This window comes from Mustela putorius, unplaced genomic scaffold (assembly GCF_011764305.1).
Source record: "Mustela putorius furo isolate JIRA1106 unplaced genomic scaffold, ASM1176430v1.1 tig00003834_pilon_pilon_pilon, whole genome shotgun sequence".
Taxonomy (NCBI): domain Eukaryota; kingdom Metazoa; phylum Chordata; class Mammalia; order Carnivora; family Mustelidae; genus Mustela; species Mustela putorius.
In genome coordinates this window covers 120,243,524-120,266,383 of record NW_025421987.1, presented here as the reverse complement: position 1 = coordinate 120,266,383, position 22,860 = coordinate 120,243,524, and the positions used below count along the sequence as shown (strand labels likewise).

The 22,860-nt window shown below is 43.5% G+C and overlaps 1 protein-coding gene across 3 annotated transcripts in view; it reads right to left on the bottom strand.

Moving 5' to 3' along the window:
* Positions 1-22,860, bottom strand: part of RARB (retinoic acid receptor beta) — a 195,122-nt gene that overhangs the window by 86,064 nt on the left and 86,198 nt on the right. For all 3 annotated transcript variants that reach the window (XM_004754348.3, XM_004754347.3, XM_004754351.3), the window contains exon 3: positions 10,368-10,509. In XM_004754348.3, coding sequence (XP_004754405.1) covers positions 10,368-10,509 — 142 coding nt within the window. The remainder of the gene's footprint in view (positions 1-10,367; positions 10,510-22,860) is intronic.

Genomic DNA, 22,860 nt, shown 5'->3' with positions numbered 1-22,860 from the left:
TGCTCTTCGGAGGGGGGAGTTAACAGTGCAACTTGAGGTCTGCCCTGTTCCTCATATTCCCTCCACCAGTTCACCTGATCCTTGAAATCCCACCAGGACGGATCCACCCCTTCAGTGACCCTTTGTTGTGTCAGGACAGGACCGAAGCCAGAGGAAAAGCAAGACTCAGCGGCCCATCCTTGAGCCGTGGGGATGGTGAACGAGCTGAGGGGGCCGGAGCCAGACAAAGGCAGGTCAGTGAGCTACTGACCAACAACTGAGACATGACACAGGGGCTCTGGAAGGGGTTGAGGCTCCCTCCGAGTCTGTTCCATTCCTGTCAAGATACAGGAACCCCCGACCAACTAACATGTAAAACCCCTCTCGTGATATTTCACAGATAGGCCACTCTACTCTTGGGATTTCTATCTACATTGAGTTTTTTGTTTGTTTGTTTGTTTGTTTTGCTTAAATAAAATTTACAGATTATATTACTGCTGTGAAAGTAAAAGCAATATTGTCTGACATAAATAGGAGTTAAGAGTAACAAATAAACAAGGTTTTCAGGTTGACTGCCTCAGTAAAGTTTTACTGGAACAAAACCACTCTCTTTCGTAAGGCTTTTGTGCAGCCGTGGGAGAGTCAAGTAGTAGCAACACACACTGTGAGGGGCATGTACGGCCTCAAATACGTACTGACTGGCCATTTAGAAACGTTCATCCCCCTCTGAAATAAAATTTCATCTGAACTAGGTATGGCTGCCTGTCTTCTCTCTGTTAAGAAGAGGGAGTAGCAAAGGCTTAAAAGGTATGAACTAAGGATGTACCAGCACCGAACTGAGATTTTCTCATCAGTAATACGAATATCAAACAAATACAGAAAAGGGCTCACTTTATCACTCTCTGATTTGGTATGATCGTATATGAAGTTTAGTGCTCCCCCAAATTAGGTTTTGCAGGCTGTGTACAGAATTTACGCTGGGGAAAACCCTGTACTGAACTTGTACCTTCGTGTAATTAAATCATACACAACAGAAAATGTGATTGGGGAGCAAAGATGGGTGAGATACTGAAACTAGCCGGGTGGCATTAAATCCACACCAGAACAGTGTGGTTAGAGAAGCAAAGTGTAGTTGAAAAGCTCCCGGGAATGGGAATGAGGACCATGCTTTAAAGCCAACAGGGTGACGGCAGTCAAGTCTCTTAGCCTCTCCGAATGTCAGGACCCCCAGGATCCAAATACTATTCCTGTTCTACCTGCCGCATGGGATGACCCAACGTCGTGGGAGACTCCGCTTCTGGAAGCACTCTGGAACCAACAACTGCCCTCTTACCACCCATGTCCCTCTTGCCATGTGGCTGACTGCACAAGTAGGCCAGGGGTAAGATTTGGTTGGGAGGAGGGAGATGAGGGACTTGGAGAAGGTGGGCCACAGAGTCCCATATAAAGGGTGGGGAGAGATGGAATGTACCCTAGGGACAAACAAAAGTGGAAGCAAGGACTGAAAGACACTTTGCTTCCTTGGTGATCAGGTGCTAAGCAGACACTGCCCGGGACACCCCGATGGCCTCACCTTGAGCTGACTGGTGCAGGGAGAGGCCCAGGCGTCCTTTCTAACACCCCAGTTCGGTTTTCCCCATGGAGTTGGGTTCCACGATACCAGGATCCCACCCCATTCTCTGATTACACATGTCCCAGCATCTCTGGGCAAATGAGCCATCTGCCTTCCAGTTTCCAGGAGCTGAGGAAGGCGGATATTTATTTTAGAAACTATGCCTGCAAGCTTTATTTTTAATGCTGTGACATAATATTTGGGGCTGTATATCTAGACGGTGGTGTTATAAACAATTCAAAATGACGAGAGCCTCTGCCCTTCGCTTTTCTCCTAGAGAAGGAACTGGGCTGTGTAGTTATTAAAATAAAAAGCAGCTGTGGCAGCAGCAACGGCAGAGCACAGAACGGAGCCTTGTCACCATCAGAGGAAGAATCTCCCTGGGAGAACAGCGATCATTACTTAGCACCTACTGTGTGCCACACAGGGTGCTAAATGCATCGCCCTCCCAAAGGTGAGCAAGCTTGTTCTACCTTGTAGGTGAGCTCCTTGAACTTGAAACAAAATGACACCTCTTGCCAAGGATGAGGCTGCCAGAGGGCAAGGTTGGATTCGAACCCAGCTCAGGCTCAGCCCTTTATTCCCTTGGCTCGGCTCTGTCCTACTGTGTCACGGAAATTTCTCCTTTCTCTGAGGTGAGAATGTGCTGAGCGTCCCTTTTCCAGGAGCCAGGCTGCAGGGAGAAATGTGTTAGTAAAGCTGAAGGAATTTTAATACTTCCTTTGCAGTCTGAGTGTTAATGGGCCTGAAGTCCCACAGTGGCACTGACATCACCAGGCTGCCAGTGCCCAAACGGAATTGGGTTTTTTTAATCTCCCAAACAGATGCAGGAAAACAGTAACATTTGGCAAGTGGAAAGGGACAGCAGATTTTTACTTTCCAGCTTCCGCAATGTTTTTAGATACAAAAATATAGTTTCCAGCCTTCCATTTACTTCTGGGGGGCTCTGTGGAGATTTGGGTGTGCATGGGGCAGAAAGGAGACACGCGGGGTTAATGCTGCCTCTCCATAGGGCAGAACAGACCCTCACGCTGACCCTTGGGAACACAGTAACAAGCCAGGACGTAACATGGGAACAAATGAAGAAATAAACTAAAATTAGAAAGACATTAAGTGCCCTGATGATGATTTTTATGTAATTTCCCAAGCACACAGGGCAACCTACAATATGAATTTTCTCATTCTAAAGCCAGTAAAATCCAGCCATAGAACTAATGAGCACATCGATATAATTTGTGCCTCAACAGAAGTGATTTTAACTGAGGTTAAGTACCTTTAGTCCAAAAGGTTTGTTTTAATGAAAGTTTAACAGTAAAGGGGAAACAAAACACAGAACAACAGAAACCTCTCATGGTGGTATCAAAGTGTCCATGCAAAGCACATTCATTCTAGCCAATCAACCCATGGGGACATTCATGTCCAACAGAGAAATCAGGATTTAGAGACTTTATAAAAAGCTGTTTTTAAGCTCAATATGCCCCAAATGAGAAGGTGTCAATGAGCACTTAGGGATTCCCAAATTCAGAGATTATTCAACTGCTTGATTCTACAAATATACTTATGCAGCTGCCACGGGGCGGGGGGACTGCTGTGAAATTAACACGGAACAGCGTTCTCAAGCAAAATCAAAGACATGTTTTGCCCACCACTCCAAAGCATGGCCCACATAAACATAAGCTCAAAGGCAATTTGAAGAGGTTCCTTTGTGAATTAGTGGCCAGTGGTTTTCAGAAAGAAAAGAAATAGAACGGGGGTGGCAGGCACAGTAACCCCCGTAGTGTTTCTGTTACAGATGTGGAGTGAGAGCATCCCATCTGGAAGGCCAGAGGCCCAGGGGAACCTGGTCGAATATCAGAAGCATCCAGAGCCCACTATTTCCCCTTTATCATGGCACACGAATCTCGATTCTGGCCGACTTTGTATCTTTCATTTTCCTATTGGCCTCCTGACCCCGATATCTAGCCCATCCCTGGATCCTCCTCCTTGTCAGTGAGCAATCTAATGGCCTAGAACTGGCCAAGTGAGCCCCCAGTCCTGCCCCTTGTCCATGTTAGCCTCTCCACCTTTGTGGGCTTGTGCCATGCACAGTTACACAGCTGCCTGTTCAGCTCAGCCATTTTCCACAGCAAATCCACCAGGAGATCTAATATCCTCTGGGGGAGAGAACTGGCAAGAGGAAGCTGATTGGAGAAACACTGTTGTCTAAACAGGATTAAAAGCATTAGTTCTCACATCATGCCCAGGCCGCCAGTCAATACTAAAGTTCCTTTTACTCGGGTAGAAAACACAACCCCAACGAAGTTGCACAACTTGTTCTGGGTCCATAGCCGGTAAGTGAAGGCCCGAGGGAGGAATACGGGCGTGCATACCCACAACTGTTTTGGGCCTGGCACTTTATCAGGAAGGAAAGACAGGGAGATGTTGGATTTGGTTGTCTTTTACAACAGCCAGGGGCACCTGTCTGGCTCAGTCGGTGAGCACTGGACTCCTGATCCCAGGATCATGAGTTCAAGTCCCTTGTTGGGGGGAGAACCCACTTAAAATTTAAATAAATAGTCACATTTAACCACTTGACAAGTCTAACTTCACTGGACATCATGCTAATATCAGGGCTATAAGGTGAGGAAGACATGATGTTTGCCTTGCCTTTTAGGAGGTTTTTTTTTTTTTTTTAAAGATTTATTTATTTATTTATTTGACAGAGAGAGAGAGAGAGAGAGAGAGATCACAAGTAGGCAGAGAGGCAGGCAGAGAGAGAGGGGGAAGCAAGCTCCCTGCTGAGCGGAAAGCCCGATGTAGGACTCGACCCTGAGATCATGACCCGAGCCGAAGGCAGAGGCTTAACCCACTGAGCCACCCAGGCACCCCTTTTAGGAGTTTATGATCAGTCTAGCCAGGGAGCCTCAGCAGTGTGTGAAGAATCACACAGTAGTGAGTCTGCAGTTTGTGGGGGTATATTCAAAGTACTAGAGGAACATGGGGAAGAATGAATGACGTGGAGTACAGGTTGGGGTTCAGGGAGGCTGCCCAGAGAAAAATGACATTTCTGCCAGCTTCTGGGGCTCATCTGAAAGAGAAGGGAGTAGACAGTCAGTTCCAGGTCACAGCCTCCAGAGAAACATGGAGCCGTGAGGCTCGTGGGTCAGCATGGCCCAGTAGGGCTGGAAGCTGGGGCTTCTACTGGTAGGAGAGGAGCAGATGACAGTGGGAGATGAGCTGAGCATGAGATCACAGAGCAACCATAAGTGGCACACGTGACCACTAGGTGAACCACCTAAAGCAGAAGTAGGCAAAGTGTGGCCTTTGGGTCAAACCCAGTCCTCTGCTTGTTTTTGTAAACAGTTTAATTGGAACACAACCAATCTTTGCTTATGTACTTTCTATGGTTCCTTCTGGGATATAGTGACAGACACAGAGATCACACAGCCCACAAAGCCAAAAATATTTTCTTATTTGACCCTTTTAGCAAAGTTTCCTGATCCCTGGCTTAAGGACTTGAGCTATTCATTTGGATTTCTGTAACTGACCCAAATGCACATGGTCAGGCTTTCTAAACTCCTACGGTCTCTGTGTGGCATCGTCTTAAACCTTCTCCTTCCCCATCATGGACAATTAGTGGTTTATCTGTCTCATAAGCTTGTCCGGACATCTCTTTCACAATCCCAAATTTTATGTCTTCCTTTATTCTCTTTTTTATTTCTTATTTTAGGGCCACATACTTTCCTCTGGTGACATTGTTTCGAGCCTCCCACCCCACTGGCAGAAACTCATCATTCAACTTTGAGTCATTCTGCTTCCTTTGCCTCCTCCCCAAGTTCTCCATAAATTTTTGTACCACTTTTAGAATGCTGCTGAAAATCGATTTTTTTCACTTGCTGCTACCACTTTCAAATTCTGTGCTTTGACAAATAGCGATTCCTCTGCAAAAAGGTTCCCCTAGTTTTACAAAGCCCTTGGAAAATACAAGGTATACCCACCAACATTTACAGAACAGAAACGTGAAGAAATAATCATGCTTATCCCCTTATTCATCGAAAACCAAATTTAAGCCATAAAAATTAAATCTGCACATAATTTTCTAGAGTATACGTCTCTGCTATGCAACAAGGAGTGTGATTATTGTTTAACTAACCACTTGCAATAGCATCAAAAAGGAAAGTCAGAGTTTTAAAAGCTGCTTTTTATGGCATGTAGCATTTATTATTACCGGGATCCAAATCCCAGCACTGCCCCTTACTAAGTGTGTTACCCCAAACTAATTAACCTCTCTGTACTTGAGCTTCCATTTCTGCCCAAAAAAGGGGAAGGAAGGGATTATATCTAATCTATTTCACAGGGTTGTTGTTAGGATCAAATGGGACAAAGTATTAAAAATGGTTAAGTAAGGGTACCTGGGTGGCTCAGTGGGTTAAGCCTTTGCCTTTGGCTCAGGTCATGATCTCAGAGTTCTGGGATCGAGTCCCACAATGGGCTCCCTGCTCAGCGGGGAGCCTGCTTCCCCCTCTCTCTGCCTGCCTCTCTGCCTACTTGTGATCTTGATCTCTCTCTCTCTCTCTGTCAAATAAATAAATAAAATAAAATAAAAATGGTTAAGTAGTGCCTGGCCTATAGAAAACACCGAGTCTATGTTAGCTATTACTATAATAGGATTCTTAGGTTTCCTTCTTTCCTTCAACAGTACAAAGAATAAGAACAACAGCACCGTGGGACTTGATGGGTCTTTCTGAGCATGGAGTAAATTTTTACCTTGTCTTTCCGATTCCCCACTTAGGGATGCTTTCCTCCCACACCCATAGCGCACCTGGTTTGGGCAGGGTCAACCTCCATGAGGGGCTCCAGGGATTGGCACGTGATCCAGACCTAGCCAATCACAGTGATCCACCCCTCCACCATCCCTAAGGTGAGACAGATAGACGGGGCACGTGACCCAAGTGAGGCCAGAGAACCAGGTCCTAGGCACTGATGGAATGATGAGGACCCGAGCCTCTCTTTCTGTCAGGTAGACTATTAGGCACAGCTATTAGTGGCATCTTTAGTAGCCATTTATAAAATCTTCCCGGAAACAAAATCAACACGGTAAAAAATAGCTGTGGGAGGCAAAGGCGAACCATTCCCTGAAAAGGTACGCAAGCCATTGGATGCATATGGGTTACTCTGGACTGTCCAGGTACCTGTGCCGATGTTTTAAGCTTATGTCAAGTTTTCTGAGCTGAGTTTTCTGTCACTTGCATCCCCAAAGTTCTGACACATACTGAGTCCTCATGACCTATGGCAAGAATTGAATGCAAATCTTGCTAATCTTGGTACCTCCAAGAAAGCAGGGCCAGAAGTGCAAAGAGCTGAACTGTAATCTTGGTTCTGGCTTCAGCCAGTTGGGGATTGCTGGGAAAACCGTTTCATCTTTCTGGGTCCCAGTGTGCTTGGATGTCAAGTGAGAGAGGTGAGTGAAAATCAATCTCTAAGATCCCTTTTCAGTTCTAACATTCTATGAGTCTCTATTATGCTTGGATTCGTTTCAGTTGCGAATACTGTGGTATAATTGGTTACCAATTCTCGTATTTTCCTGCTTCTTTCTGTTTCAACTTTAAAAATATCCTATTAGACCCTCAGTCTCTATACTCCAAGTGTTTATTCCTTTCTCTTCAATTTCCTTCTAAGGAAAATATATTTATTTTTGTATACTTGGGCATAATGATCCCATTTTCTTCTCATTTCTATATTTTTAAATCTAATTAAGGTGATAAGTTCCTTGAGGGCTGAAACTAGAGTTTTCCTGTGGGTGTAAACATTATTTTTTTTTAATTGGCAACCAAGCTGCCAGTTTTTACAGAGCAGCAGGATATGGGTTTTAAGTAATGTAAGCAGGAAATGGGTCTCCAGCCCACACAAAATAAATGCAAAAGTACTGATTTACCCTGAGTCCACATCTGGCTTACTCATTTATAATTTCAGCCTAGACTAAAATTCTCCCACAGAACTGCAGTGTGACAGTCTTGTCTACAGAATGTCAGACCAAAAATGGAGTGTCAAGGGATCATCCTGTGGGCCTCACTTACGTATGCACAAAAATCTGGCTATTTCAGGGCAATGTCATGATTTTCTCTTCCATGGTAGGGTTGGGGGGCCTAAGCTAAGTGAATATTAGCTCTGCATCTTCACATTTATTGATTTCAAGTAATTCAATAGCTCTAAAGTTTGGAGGGATCAAAGAGAACTGGCTGAAATGTGTCAACTGACCCATCATCCACACATAGAACTTTCTGGAGGGAAAAAAAACCCCTCCCAGGAGGGATGGCAGGATCCCTCCATGTCTGATGACCCAGTCCATTCTTGTTCATCAGCATCCCAAATACAAATAAATCCCCAACCTCAACTGCTTTAATAGGCACCTCTTTGCAAAATATAATCAAATTAGCTGGAGGTGGAGATTTAGGGCTGGCTGGTTTAGCAATTCGATAATGCCATTCAGGGCCCAATTTCTACTATCCTTCCACTCTTCCAACTGTAGTGCCTGCTTTGTCCTAGAAGTGACTTCCCTTGGAGTTGAAGGCTAGCTACTATGGGCCCTTGGGGCTACTTGGTTCCTTGTTCACATGCATCAGAAATTGTCCTAATATTCTAAGCACATGTCTTGGGTGCTGTTTAGGTAATTTTATCAAGATAAAATTTCAAATTTGCTCAGAAGTTACAAGAATGAGAACCCCTGTACACCCTTCATCTAATTCACAGTTCTTAGTATATAATAATATACTGTTGTATATTATTGCTATAATCTACAGTCCATATTCGGATTTCACTCACTGTCCCAATAATGTCCTTTACAGCTGTTTTCTCCTCTGACCCAGGATCCAATCTGGTTTATGCATTGCATATAACTTGCATGTCTCTCTTAATCTGGAACAGCCTTTCAGTCTTGTCTTTGCCATTCATAATCTTGGCATTTTTGAAGGGCACTTGTGTTTGTTTGTTTTTTTTAATTGGGTTATTTGCTTTCTATTTATTGAGTTTTTAGAGATTCATATATTCTAGATATGAGTCCTGAATCAGATGTGCAATTTGTAAATACTTTCTCCTAGTGTGTGCCTTGTGTTTTCATTCATTTCATAGTAACCATTGAAGAGTAGACATTTCTTATTTTGATGAAGTCTAATTTATCTTTCTCTCTTTCATGGCTACTAAGCACAAGTTCTGAACTCATTCTTATTAGACTGGCCTAGGTTACATATTCACACCATGAACCAGTAATAGAATATGACAGGTTGGGACACAATAGGATGCTCGGCTTGAGTCAGCTGAATTGTTCCCAATCCTGCTGTTTTTCCTCAAGTATAGAAACCCAAGAAGTGGAAAAGCATATTAAACCCTGGGTACATTTAGGAAAGGTGAAGGATGGGATGGATGTTGGGCAACATCCTCTAGAAGCTACTCCAAGAAAAAGCCAGTAGACCACCTGAGCACCCTCAGGGCAGTGCTGCCTGGCTCTAGGGCCATTCCCTCCTCAGTCTCCCCACCATCCAATGGCCACATGTCCCAGTTCCAAAATCCAAGAGCCCTTGTCCTGTAACATGCATCTTTGAGCCAGCCTGTAAGATTGTGGCTGAAGTACCCGGCTTTTTTTTTTTTTTTTAAAAGAGAGAGGGAGTGGGAAAGCATGGGGGGGGGTGCGGGGTGGATGGGCAGAGGAAGAGGGAGAAAGAATCGCAAGCAGACTCCCCACTGATAGCAGAGGCTGATGAAGGGCTGGCTCCCTCTCACAACCCTGAGATCATGATCTGAGCGGAAATCAACAGTCAGTCACTTAATCGACTCAGCCATCCAGGTCCCAGTACCTCGCTTTTTGTCTCATATCTTACAGGTAAGGGAACATGTCTGAGGCATCACTAGCACCCCCTCACACCATAAGCCCGGTGCCTCACTCACAGTCTGCCTTCAACAAATCCCCAAGTCATGGGCTGAATGAGGAAGCAGAAATCACATTAGGTGCTTCGCCATGCACACAACCGTATGTCTTTCTTTGGCCTGCCTGAGCCAAGCCATTTGCCCGTCAATTTCCCGTCCCCCCCACGTGAAAGGACCAAAGAGAGAAATGCAAGTAATGAAGTTTTTTGTAGTGTACACACTGTCTGCATTAAATAATGTATATTTCAAGTCCCCATTATCAGATGTTTATGGACCACTAGTTTTTAATTTACTAAAATGTTCTCCTTTGCATTAAAAAACGTTTAATTATTTCGAGGAGGGGGTGGCTGAGAGGAAAAAAAGCTAAATCAAGTTTGGAAAAATGCCAATGCACCGAGTTTCTAAATATTTCTCCCACAACAGAAGTTTTATGCCCCCTTCCCTCTGAAAAAGGGCTGGTTATTACTACTGTTAATATTCATGCCTCTCGTCTCATTTTGTTCTCCCAGATACAGGCAAAACTTTTTGTTCGTACTGTCAGGATGGGGAAATGGGAGTCTCTAAGTGGCTATGTGATATATCTGAGTTACCAGTGGCTCTGAAACCCCCAGGGAGTTAGTACCGCTTTGGGATACAAATCTGCCATCAACAACACAGCTCCTGCCTTTTTCCCCAACTGCTACTCAAGTTTAATCTGAAAATCCCCACAGTTCTGTTTTCCTACCACCTCTTTTTACACCTAGCCTTGGCAATCTATCCTGAGTGTCAGGTCGAGTTCCACATACTATGTCCTCCACGACTTGATTTTGGAAGCTGAGCAAATCATATTTATAGATAAGACAATGACAGAAAAAAAGTTTTTTGAGCCTCCACTTACATTCTTTGGACATTCCCACTTCAAAGCACTTCTGGAGTCGACAGTATTGGCATCGATTCCTGGTGACTTTGTTAATAACACAGTTCTTATCTCGGTGACAAGTGTAAATCATGTTCTTCTGAATACTTCTGCGGAAAAAGCCCTGCAAGCAAGTGAGAAGATGAGAAGACTAAGTAAAACTACCAAGTTTCATGAGAAATCAAAGCCAGCCTTATCAATGCACTGATTGCTTGGTCTGACTCATGAAGTGATGGAAGCTGAAAAGTCAACGTATTTGAGCCTTAAAATCCTTGTGAAATATTAATAGTCAGCTCTCCCTTTGTTTCAAATCAGAAAGCCCCTTTTAATCAAAACTAGACACGACCATTATTATCTTGCTGAAGGAAAAATGAATACCAAGCTAATTCACTTGGAAAACATAATGCAGAGATGGGTTCCCTCCAAACAGGCTTAACTTCATAAGCAGTTCCCTTGCTGGTCAGAAAAATTTCAGGTGAGCCCACTATCAAGAAACCCAATATCAGATGCACTACGCTTGCAAAAGAAATGATAAGATTCAGGGAAGAATGAGGTCTTCTCAAGAAAGTCTTTTCCACTTCTTTCCCGCATATTTAGCTCATTACAATATTTAAAATATAATTTAACTTATAGAGTATGTAGAAAAATATTATCCAAGATTGGAAATAAGGTATAAAAAGACCTGCCCATTTAATAGCACATTGGAGTGGTGCTGTCCAAAATGGTAGCCACTAAAGACATAGAGGTGTTTAAATGAAAATTAGTAACAATGAAATGAAATTTAAAAATCGATTCCTCAGTTGCACTAGCCACATTTCAAATGTTCAAGAGCAACAGGTAGCTCATAGCTACCACACTGGATAGCCATATGTATGGAAGATCTTCATCATGGCAGAAAGTTCTGTGGGGCAGCACGGTTCCGAAGCACTGGCTTTGTGACAAGCTTACCTAAGAGTCCTCTGACATTCTTGGGAAATGTAACTTTGTTTGACCTACTATTTACGATTGATTGGACATGGGCTCTGTAAAGACTGGAGAAGGCTGGTAAATTACAGATCTATTTGTTAAGGATAGGTGCAAAGATTTCTGTCTGGCTGAAATATAACCAAAGAGTATTATTTTATTACCTTGTAGGACATTAACCAGTTTTGTATCTGACTTTGCAGTCTGATCCCAGCGTTCTTTCTGCCTTTCACCATTATCTGCCAAGCAATCTACCTAGCCACCTAGATATTTTGCTCAAATCCTCCTTTGAACCAGCTTTGCCATCCTGCTATTTCTCTCACTCTTGAGTTCAATAAATCTCCAACTACATGCTTCCTGAATATTTGAATGAGTTGTTACTTCTCAACTTTCTGAAAATTATATTGTAGCCGAAGCAGTAGTTTATCCCGATTTTTTGAAATGCTGATGAAATAAAGCAGCTTATGGCCTCATGAGCACATGGGTGGCCACCTTCTCTCCTTTGTCCTCCTCATTTCTCCCACACCGTTTGCAGACAATGGATAATCAAGGGCTGCTTGTTACTACACAGATGAATGAGCAGTGAGTGGAGGGCATACCTGCTCTCTTTTCTCTCTCTTAACTGCCCAACGAAAACCTCTAAATTGCTAAGAGTATTAAGAGCAGGGAGCTTTCCCTTCTCAACTGTGATGTGACTTTTACCTACATTAGCAACCATTCTCTCAGACGTAAGAAACACACCACGGAAGGTGCTAAACAGCACACAAGGCTCACCATCTGAGTTCAGCTTTCCCTGTCGTGCATTAACACTCCAGGAACCAGAACTAAAATCATTTAAAGCTAAAGCACATTAACAAAGAAAGCTCATGTAACACCCATCGTTTAGGATATTTACATGGGCACCCTAGGATTTTAATGTCTAAATAAGCATATTTTTACTGGCATAGTTCAACTGTAAACGCCTGGAAATCTTGTTTAAGGTTGCAACTTCTGTCACATCCCAGACACATACCTTTTCCAAGAAAATACAGTTTATTTTGGTACCTCTGGAGCTACAAATATGTCCCAAATCCAAAATAACAGGTTACTAATACCCTGAACCTCTAAGAGAACCTGTGCAGGGTGGTCACCTCAAACAGATCTTTTCAATGAGAAAAATATACCAACAGGACACTTCTGGCTGCCAGATGAATAAACTTGATTTACAGAAACTGTACGGCCCTCCTGCCAAGAAACACTGACCCAATGGAAGATCCAGTCTTTTCTGCATGTTCGAAGCAAGTGAGGTATGGACAAAGGTGACCCCCTCCATTTATTAAAAAGCCAAATATTCAGTTCAGCAAATACTTAGTGAGTGACCAAGAGGGGAAGAGAAAACAATCTCATGATACTCAAATGAAAGAAAGAAAGAAGAAAAGAACTTCCTGTGTCATTAGTTATCCACTCAGTCAGGTTCAGTAACAATGTCGGCAGAAACTAAATAGGTCTTCTTGGTTTTCCAAATCAGGTTTTTGGCTAGATATCAGGAGAAGGTCTAAGTTTCAGTAAATCATTTCCACCATGGTAGGATACTTGCTGACTAATACATAGGCTGGGAGGCATTTTTTATACATGGATTGGGTAAACAGAAGAGCCCTCTTAGGCCCAAGAGAGGTTTGCATTCTACAAATCCTCCTCCCAAGAGATGTGAGATATTATTATTTGAACCTTATTTCCTCATAGACCACTGCTCTGAGAACTTAGTGTGTGCCTGTGTGTGACATGGTAGCCCCAAGCCACCTCAGTTTTATCTACTTAATATTTTTACTGAGGTTGGTTCTTCTTTTTATTTTTAACATTACTTAAAATGGAGGAAGACCTTTAATCTCTGGCTTCATTTGAAAACCAGTACTGAGGGACCTTGGGTGGCTCAGTCGTTGGGCCTCTGCCTTTGGCTCAGGTCATGATCCCAGGGTCCTGGGTTCAAGCCCCGCATCAGGTTCCCTGCTCGGTGGGAAGCCTACTTCTCCCTCTCCCATTCCCCCTGCTTGTGTTCCCTCTCTATGTCTCTGTCAAAAACAAACAAGCAAACAAACAAAAAACCACCACCAACAACAACAAAAACAAAAACAAAAAAACCAACTTAAAAAAAAAAGAAACCCAGTATTGACTGTCAATATTAAAAGGCAAATATAACACAAATAAAATGCAAGTCAAGCAAAATAATAATCAGATATTATTTCACTTACTGGATAATAAATCTGCTAAGGGCTTAAAACCCCAGACTGTGTCATTTCTTGCTCAAAAGGGAGCTAAGCAAGTGCTAGAGACAGATCAGCACTGACTTGAGACTTCCTCTTTGAGGAATTCAGAGAAAATGTTTCTTATTATGTGGTTCAGTGAGATATAAAGCCACGAATCTGTGCCACCTAAAATTGGAACCCTCACACTTTGAGAAACAAAACTGCAACCCAAGTCTTGTCATATATAAAAATGGGCTTTAAGGGGCGCCTGGGTGGCTCAGTGGGTTAAGGCCTCTGCCTTCGGCTCAGGTCATGGTCCCAGGGTTCTGGGGTCGAGCCCCACATCGGGCTCTCTGCTCGGCAGGAAGCCTGCTTCCTCCTCTCTCTCTGCCTGCCTCTCTCCCTACTTGTGATCTCTGTCTGTCAAATAAATGGATAAAATCTTAAAAAAAAAAAAAAATGGGATTTAAAAGTGTGGAGTCCAAAGCGTGATAGTCCTTGAAGCAAGTGGATGGGCAGAAACATGCCTAGAGGAGAGAACACTGAAAAGTTGAGTGTGTAAAAGCAAGGATCAGGCCCTATTTGGAGGAGAAATCTGGGGAGTGAGGGGAAGAAGGAGAGAGAAGAGGTAGGAGGCAGAGAAGAAGAGCCGTGGAAAGGAAATCCAAGGGCTGGATCGCAGCCTCCTCACGACCACTGTGTAACCTTGGGCACCTCAGTCCAAAGAGGCGAAGCTCTCTCCTCTCCTCAGTGAGGGGCTGGATGGCTGACTTCCAAGATCCTTTCCAGCTGTACATTTCTGGAATTCCAAGTGCATCTTCACACCAGAGAGTGACAAGGTGGGATGCCTTCAAAGTGAGGATGAAAGGAGTTTCTGTGAGCAAAGAAAATGGCCAAGGAAGAGGTGGTGTTTGAAAACTAAGGAAAAACAGGTCCTCTACCTATACAGGCAAAACCTACAACTTGCGGGGGACCAGCCTAGAGCTGCTGACACTACAACTGTATTCTTTGCGGGGGGGGGGGAGGGGCAGAGAGGGGTGGAAAGAGAAAATCTTAAGCAGGACACAGGACTACATCTCACAACCCTGAGATTATGACCTGAGAAGAAATCTAGAGTTGGACACTTAACCAACTGAGCCACCCAGGTGCCCTGCCTCCCCAATTTTATTCTTGCTTTCCTAAAATATCCTTTGCCTAGTAAACCCAGAAAAATTCTGTCTTCAGGATGTATGTCACCTCATCCAGCCTTCTCTGACTGATCCAAGCACACATAAACGCCTCTTCTTCTAGGTAACTTTGGTGTTTTGCTTATCTTTCTATATTACTCCAAATAAAATATAATATTTAAAATATTAAACAACAGCACTGTTTACTTCAGAGGCTACCTGGGCAACATGGAAGAACGCGAGCCTGTGGCCAGCAGTCACAGCCTTTGGGAGCCAAATGGGTATCCGAAATTTCTACAACGGGGTGTCGCCGTATCACCAGCAAGTGTGACATCTTCCTTGCTGACCCCCTGACAGAAAAGAAGCAGGGACATGGAGGCCAGCTTTCCCAGAACTAAAGTGGGCGGGTGCTGGGCTCTCACATGGCCTCAAAGCAGTGCTTAATGTGTCTTCACATTAGAACCAAGACAGTGGACTTGGGTGGGGGAGAGAAAGACGTTTTGGTGGCAATGGTTACTCAACAGATGGTAAGAAAGTATTTTAATATTTCAACACCTAATAAAACTGTATGAGTGCATATTAGCTGAATATTCCCAGTAGTGGGACAGTGGATTAGCATGGGAGATAATAAATAGTTGTTCAATGAACAAACGGATGATGATGCCCTCAGCTCTAATCAGAGACAGAGTGAGACTCCTGGATGTACTATGCCTTCATTCCATAAGATATTCATCCACAGTAATGCATTCCCTGAGGAGGATATTGTCCGTACTTAAGAAAGTGAGCTGCCGGACTTCTCAGAATTTAGTAGAAGACCTACTGGGCTGAGAGGTCATCAGCTTAAACAGTCAAGACTTCTGGGTTGACATGGTTACATGTCAACCATCATTAACCTGGATTCATGTTGGTTAGCTATGATTTCTGTCGTTGATCATAACTTCTGTTGGTTAATTTTGATTTCTCTGTGACTTTTGGTGGTAAATCAGGACTCCTGTGGTTTGGGAGAAACACAATTAACACTCTAGCTACTTGAATCAAGAAGACGGATCTGCACCACAAACTGAGTCCCGTATTTTCTGACCACAGTTTTTCCAACCTCTCTTCCCTCATGCTCCTATTCTTGCTATCAGGGAAACTGAGATCCAGGCAAAAGAAAGAAAAAAATACACCTATGGTGGCGAAGGCCACATATGCATTGGAGTGATTTGCTTCATGTCTTAGCAATAATCCTGGAATGCCCATTGCCTACCCAGATTAATTCTGTCTCCTCTTGGGGTTATGAGGTACCATTGTCCCACCTAATCATCTCCTACCTGCAGTGCAGACATACTCCTAAATCAAAAGGAAAGGTAACCATCTTTTTTAAATCTAAATATTCTCTTCTCCCTAAATATCTAAAATTCATAATTACCTTGATAGACTAGTCATGCCTTCCAAATCCGTCAAGGACATAGAGAAAAGTGGCTCACTGCCCTCTCTCCTTCGTGTTTTGATCCGATAACTTCAGCCTCCACATCTCCTCCAGTACTCTCAAATCATTGCTCAAATTCTGATCCTTTTTTCATTTTTTTCTTCCGTGGACCATGTTTCAACTTCTGTTTTTCAGATGTCACCACACATAATATCCCCTACCACCTCCCCAGCAGAGTGTTTTTTATTGGTTTAGATGCTAGCCTGTGGCTTACTATCTGTGGGACATTAAGTGAGTTACACGAAGGCCCATTTCCTCATTTGGGATAAGGAAAGTGCCTACACTTCATGGGATTACCTAGTGTACCCAATTAAGGGACACATAAAGTGTGAAGCCCAGACCCAGCACATAGCAAGTACCTAGTGAATGATAGCTTTTGTTACTGATGAAACTTCCTCTTTTCAAAGCTTTCTTCTAGAAAACTTCCAATACACACTTTGTATTTAAAATAAAGACTCCCCGATAGGAAAGAACACCGTTCTCACTCTCTGAACAATACAGACTATTATGGGTAAACAACCTCACAATTCCAAAAGCCATCTCTGTATATATATATTCATTCCTGTACTGATTCATTCATCCAATGCCAGTTAACTGGAGTGGATGGTGGGTTCTCCTGGGGCATACAAAGATACAGAAAGCATGGTTCCTACTCTTTCTCAACTTACCAGGAACATTAAATCAAGTGAACACTCTGTAGCAGATGCCACTGCGCAGTGTGATAAGAACTTTTAATGGAAGAGAAAGTGAAAAAGTGCCCAGTGCCTGGCACAGAGTAGCCACACTTAAAATCCTTACTGGGTAAAGCCGTAAGAAGGGAGACGGCCCTTGATTCTAGCTCTAATGGAGGGGTAGGATTTGAATGGCAAGCTCTCCCTCAAGGAACAGCTCAGCTTTGCCAAGATCCCAGGTGAGGAAGTACATGGAGGGGGCTGTGGTCTGGGCTGACAGAGGTGTAAATGATGGGCTGTGTGTGTACAAGACACAGCTGAAAGAGCAGACTGACGATCAGACCAGCCAGGATCTAGATGGCCATGTCGGGCATTTACTGGGGGAAGTACTCATTCTTCCATGCAGAAGGGTAGGGTCAGAATTACAATCTGCCAAGATTGTTCAGGAGGCTGCCAATCTCTGATGTCCTCGTGCATTAATTTAACACATACTAAAGTGGATAGTGACTTCCGTGTATGAATACAAATACCTATACCCCTGAACCTGCTTTGGGGTCCGGTCAGAAACGTAGCCCAAGAATCCTTGATCTCTGAAATAATGGCCAATCTGCTCACTTGTATTTAATCATAGAGTTACCTGTGAGAATTCATAGTGTGGTGTTTTGAGTAGAAGTAGCTTTTTAGGCCTAGAGCCATTTACATCAGGTTTAACATGTGCGAAATGTGTCATGATAGTTTGAAGAAAGGCACTAAGCAAAAACTTCTTTCTTGGGGCATCTCAGTGGCTCAGCTGGTTGGGCGTCTGCCTGTGGCTCAGGTCATGACCTCAGAGTCCTGGGATCAAGTCCCACATCGGGCTCCCTACTCAGGGGGGAGCCTGCTTCTCCCTCTGCCTGCGCCCTCTCGCTCTCTCTGTCTCAAACAAGTAACATCTTTAAAAAAAAAAAAAAATCTTTCTTTTATATAAACAAAACGAAACAAAACAAAACCTGGCAATTCAGCAGGGTACCGGGATTAGGAGAAATCCACCCAAAAAGTAACATGGGAAGCACATCTATTTGCACTGGGCTTCTGCAGAGTTAATTTCTATCCCATGCGAAGTTCAAAAGGGTAATTTCTCCTTCTAGAGTACAAGAAGAGAGACAGTGAGGAGTGTTACTTTGTCCTTCTCCCTCGGTCGTGAAAGGGAAAACATTTCAACTCCCTCTTGCTCAGAAAGTTACCCGCTGGCTGCCCCAGGTAGTCACTCACCCAGGGAGCAGGTCGGACCCTGGTGAGGGGCAGCCCCAGGCCAGCACAGAGCTGCAATTCCCATTTCCAGCCAGCGGGGAAGATGCGGCCAGTGGGAGGGGAGTACGGAATAATCCCATCACGGCTACTTTGGGAAACACGGTTTTCAGACCAGGAAACACGTTGCCTTAAACAAACAAAAAACACCCTCCGGAGTGAGTGGAAGTCTATGCGTGACAACGTCTGAAAAGTTATTAATAGCGAGATTTGTGGGGGAGAAAGAGAAAAGTGAAGACCTTTTCACCCCACTGAAAGACAATGGGTGACAGGGAGGGAGAAAGTAGAAAAACAGCCTCCTATTTTGATGACAAACAGAGTTTCCTCCAGAGCAGGGAGGGCGGGCAGAAATGCGACTCAAAGGACACTGAGTGAGTTAGGGAGGGGGCTGCACTCAGCCTCGAAAAGGAAAACAACCTAAGATTCATATTCCAAACAAGCAAGCGGAGTTGTCCCAAGAGGTAGAGGCTTAGAGTTGTTTATTTTTTGGGTTTAAAAAACAAAACAAAACCCTGACAGGACAAGGTTTTACTGTTGGGAATTTAGTAAAGATGAGTGAGGGACAGTAGTGAAGCCTGAGTGCTCTGCTGTTTACTAGCCATGGTTTCTAGAAGGTCCATCATTCCATGGTGCCTCTTGCCTGCTAACTGGAAGAGGGTGTCCTGTCCCTTCACTTAGAATCTGACCACAGACTTTAGGCCTATCTCCTTCTAAGCCCCTTAGACCAGAAACTTCCTTGGCATTTACTCTTCCCTAGATTAGTGAGGCAAGCCTTCATCTTGGAGAGGTGTAGGAAGATGGTACTAGAAAGGCAATGAGACAGACTGAGCAAAAGCATCACCTCTGTGGGAACCAGTCGTTCTGGAAGAGGGTAATGATAGCATTGTCCTGGACTTTGTCAGGTGAATCCTTGAGAGCTCAACCCCCAGAGACCCACAGGCCAATGCTCTCAATCCTTTTAATCCTCAATTAATTAAAACTCCCTGGGAAGGAATACCAATGAATAGGCAGTTCTTAACTGAGAACCTGAACTCACAACATCAGAAAATCACAGTCTAAACTTCCAAAGTTTTCAGTGTCCCAAGAAGGGCACTGAGCCACACATTCAGTTCACAATGTTCTTTGTTTTTGAGGAACATGATCTGGGGAAGAAATGCTACTAGGTAATACAAACTGGAAACCAACAGAAAGGAGAGATTAATCAGTTGGATAAAATGTCTTTTAATTTCGGTGAAAACATGTCTTTAGATTTCAAATACATGATCTTGGATAAAATAATTTTTTTAAGTGATCAGTTATCCTATGGGTCTGATTATTATTATAACCAGGTCTGAGGAGCCAATAATCTCTAAACACAATTTTGGGGGAGAGAGTTCCATAAATAAGGCAGGTCCACATTGCTAGTGAAACTGGCTTTTTCAAAAAGTGAAGGGATCTACTCTGGGCGGGCAGCTTTGCAGGCCTGTGATGTGGGCACACCCACAGCGGGGTACTTGGATTACTGCCCTGCTGTCAGTGTCTTGAAATCCTGAATAATTTCTGAACAAGAGACCAGCATTTTTATTTTGTATTGGGTCCTGCCAATTAAGAACCCAGTCCTGGCTCTGGGATCCCATCACTTCTCTACATGTTGCCTTTGTGAGGATGTGGAAGTTCCAGGTAATCTCTCTTCTTCCCTAGTTGACCCCCAAACTCGTTTTAAGACTGTAGATCATGGGGCACCTGGGTGGCTCAGTGGGTTAAAGCCTCTGCCTTCAGCTCAGGTCATGATCCCAGAGTCCTGGGATCGAGCCCCATGTCGGGCTCTCTGCTCCGCAGGGAACCTGCTTTCTCCCCTCTCTCTGCCTGCCTCTCTGCCTACTTGTGATTTCTCTCTCTGTGTCAAATAAATAAAATCTTTAAAAAAAAAAAAGACTGTAGATCAGACAGAATTATACAAGTCTACTGCAGTCACCACTTGCTCCAGGATCTCATTGGGGTGATTCAGAGCAAGTCCACAGCCTTAGGAAGAGGCAGAAAGGGACACCATTTGAGAAGCATTTTATGTTTAACTGTTGGGCTTTATTTCCCACATGGGTAAGGGACTTTGGAGGAGGGGTCTGGGAGGACTAGGAAGAAGATGAAGAACTTTTTCAGAATTGGATAGAGTGTGCCCCCAAATACCATATGTATTTAGGTGCAAGTTCAGGAGGGTGCCCAGAAGCTCGTTCATACACCACTTAGATATCTCTGACCCCCACTTGGGAGCCACTGAAATAAAGAGTGAGTTAGAAAGAAGTGAAGAATACGGGAAGCCAAGCAGTGCATCTGTTACTCAAAGCATTTCTGTGCAGCAGGTTAAATATTATGAATACTGTATCTTGGGGGCCACTGCCCCTCTTCTCAAGAATTGGAGTTGAGATGTGTTAGGGAGAAAAACCCTAAGACAGGAAAAAAGTCTGAAATGGATGATTTCACTGAGCTCCACATAGCTTTCTTTAAATCTAGTCTTGAGAATTCACTTTAAACCAACTCAAGACCTGTTTTCTAGATTACTTGGGTCAGTTATTTTGTGCCCTTCCACGCTGAAACGCATAGTTACTGATTTATTATCAGGATTACTCTAAATATAACTGGGCAAGAAGCCAATGCATTTTAAGTTTTCTAATTCTCAAATATTTTACAGAGAAAATGCACCGAATAGCTCCTCAGCTACAGCCCAGGAGTTAGCAGACCCCAGGTGTTTTGTGCATTAATTACTAAATCTCATCTAGACCCAAATTCAAGATCCTCATCTGGACTGAAAGGAGGGGGGTGGGCAAGCAGAACGAGCCAGAGCCAAAACATGCTCGAATCTGCTTAAACTCTTTGAGAGGAGCATAAATTTCTAAATCTCTTTTAGAAGTTTGGTATGCAACATTTCACCATCAACAAAGCCAGGTCTTAGCTCTGTCATAATATGCAGGTTGATGACAATGTACATCACCATGGCAACTCTGCATATCCCATAATTCAAAAGCCTTCCACAGAACCCAATAATCATCATGCACTTATATTACTTCATAATGCTAAGAAGGACCTAAATTAGAAAGGACCTAAATTAGAAAAGAAATTAGAAAAAATAATGCCTGTCCATAATTTGTTGCACTTTTTCCAAGGAAATTTAATTCCAGGCTCATTTTAGGATTTTCTCACCGGCACCTCTCTCTTGCTTATGTGATAGGTGGTTACATCCTGAATCCAAATTGAAAAGGAAGAAATCACAGAGGATGTGGGAGCAGAAGGGAACTGAGTCGGGCATTTACATTTAGGTCTTCAGAAGTCTGACAATTATGGAATAATGGTTATTTATCTGATGCAGTCTTCTGCTTCTCCTCACCACAGACACTGCTCACATGGTGCAAAAATCTCGCTCATAGTTTATTGAGAAAATACTGCTGAAGTTTCAGCTCTCAAAATGCATTCTGTCCTTGTATTCTGTCCTCCAGACAAAGATCTGATGTGCTGTATTATCCCAAATACACAGCATCTAAACAATGATATCATCAGCGAAATAGTTTAAAGCCTGCCGGCCCTCAGTGTGGGCCCTCTGTGTACTCACACTTAGCCCGGTTCCCCAGAGCTAGTATTCTCTTTCACCTCTGTGCCTTTATCCATGCTGTTCCCTATGCCTCGAAAGTCCTTCCCTGCCTTGTTCACCCCTGCTTATGCTCCAAGATATGCCTTATGCTCAAGTGCCTGGGAATCCCCATCATACCAGCTCATGCTCTGCTGTAACATTTATGGTACCACATCATAACTGTCAATCCTTGTGTCTCTTTCTTCCTGGAAGCAGGAATCCTTGGAGGGCAGTATCTTAATCTTCTTTCTGATGGAGCATATGCAACTTTCAGAGTAAAAAAGTTAACATGTTGCAAGTTATTTTGCTTTTTAAATATCATATGGAGCTTCCATGGAGAAGGAAGGGGGAAAAAAGATGAGCAGAGAACCCTAACCACCAAAACTCTTTAAATATAAGGGAAAGGAAGGCAGAAGTTATATTTTCAATCGTGAGGCTCCAATATCATAATTCAGACAGCAATTCTAACTTCATGATTTATCCCCACCTCCCTTCTTTCTTTTTCCAAATGAGCAAGAAATAGGCTCAAACTTCACCCAGAGCTCCTCTTTCTTGATCTTTCAAATTAAAGTTGCTATATAATGTCAGCACCGTGCCAGGATTTGAAATTAAATAGGTCTCCAATGTAAAAGGTAAAGTTCTTCTAAACCACATGAACTTGCCTGCAATTAAGCACACATTATAGCTTCCACCTCAGCACCGTGCTATATAAAAACCCACTCCTGGAGCTACCGCTGTGTTGAGGACCTTAACGTCTGTACTTTCTGTGCCCGTTTTATAAGAGAAAATTTGGCAGAACACACACAATTAATTTTTAAGTGTTACTTCTCTGTTTTCTGTTTCATACCAGCCTTTGGTTGATAAAGAAGAGGAGTAGTCTTTTGGTTCCACTGGAGAGAAGGGGGAGAACAGGCCCAGCAATAAAAGAGTTACCTGCCAATTAGTCAGATTGTTCTCCTGTTTTCAATTAAAGGCAGCCTAATGGATGGAGGGGGACCCGTTTTATTTTCCCTAACAGAGCCCTTATTTTTAAACTCTTAGCTTCATTTTCCAAAATCGCTAGCTTTAGACAGAAGAAACATATATCTTGAGTGAAA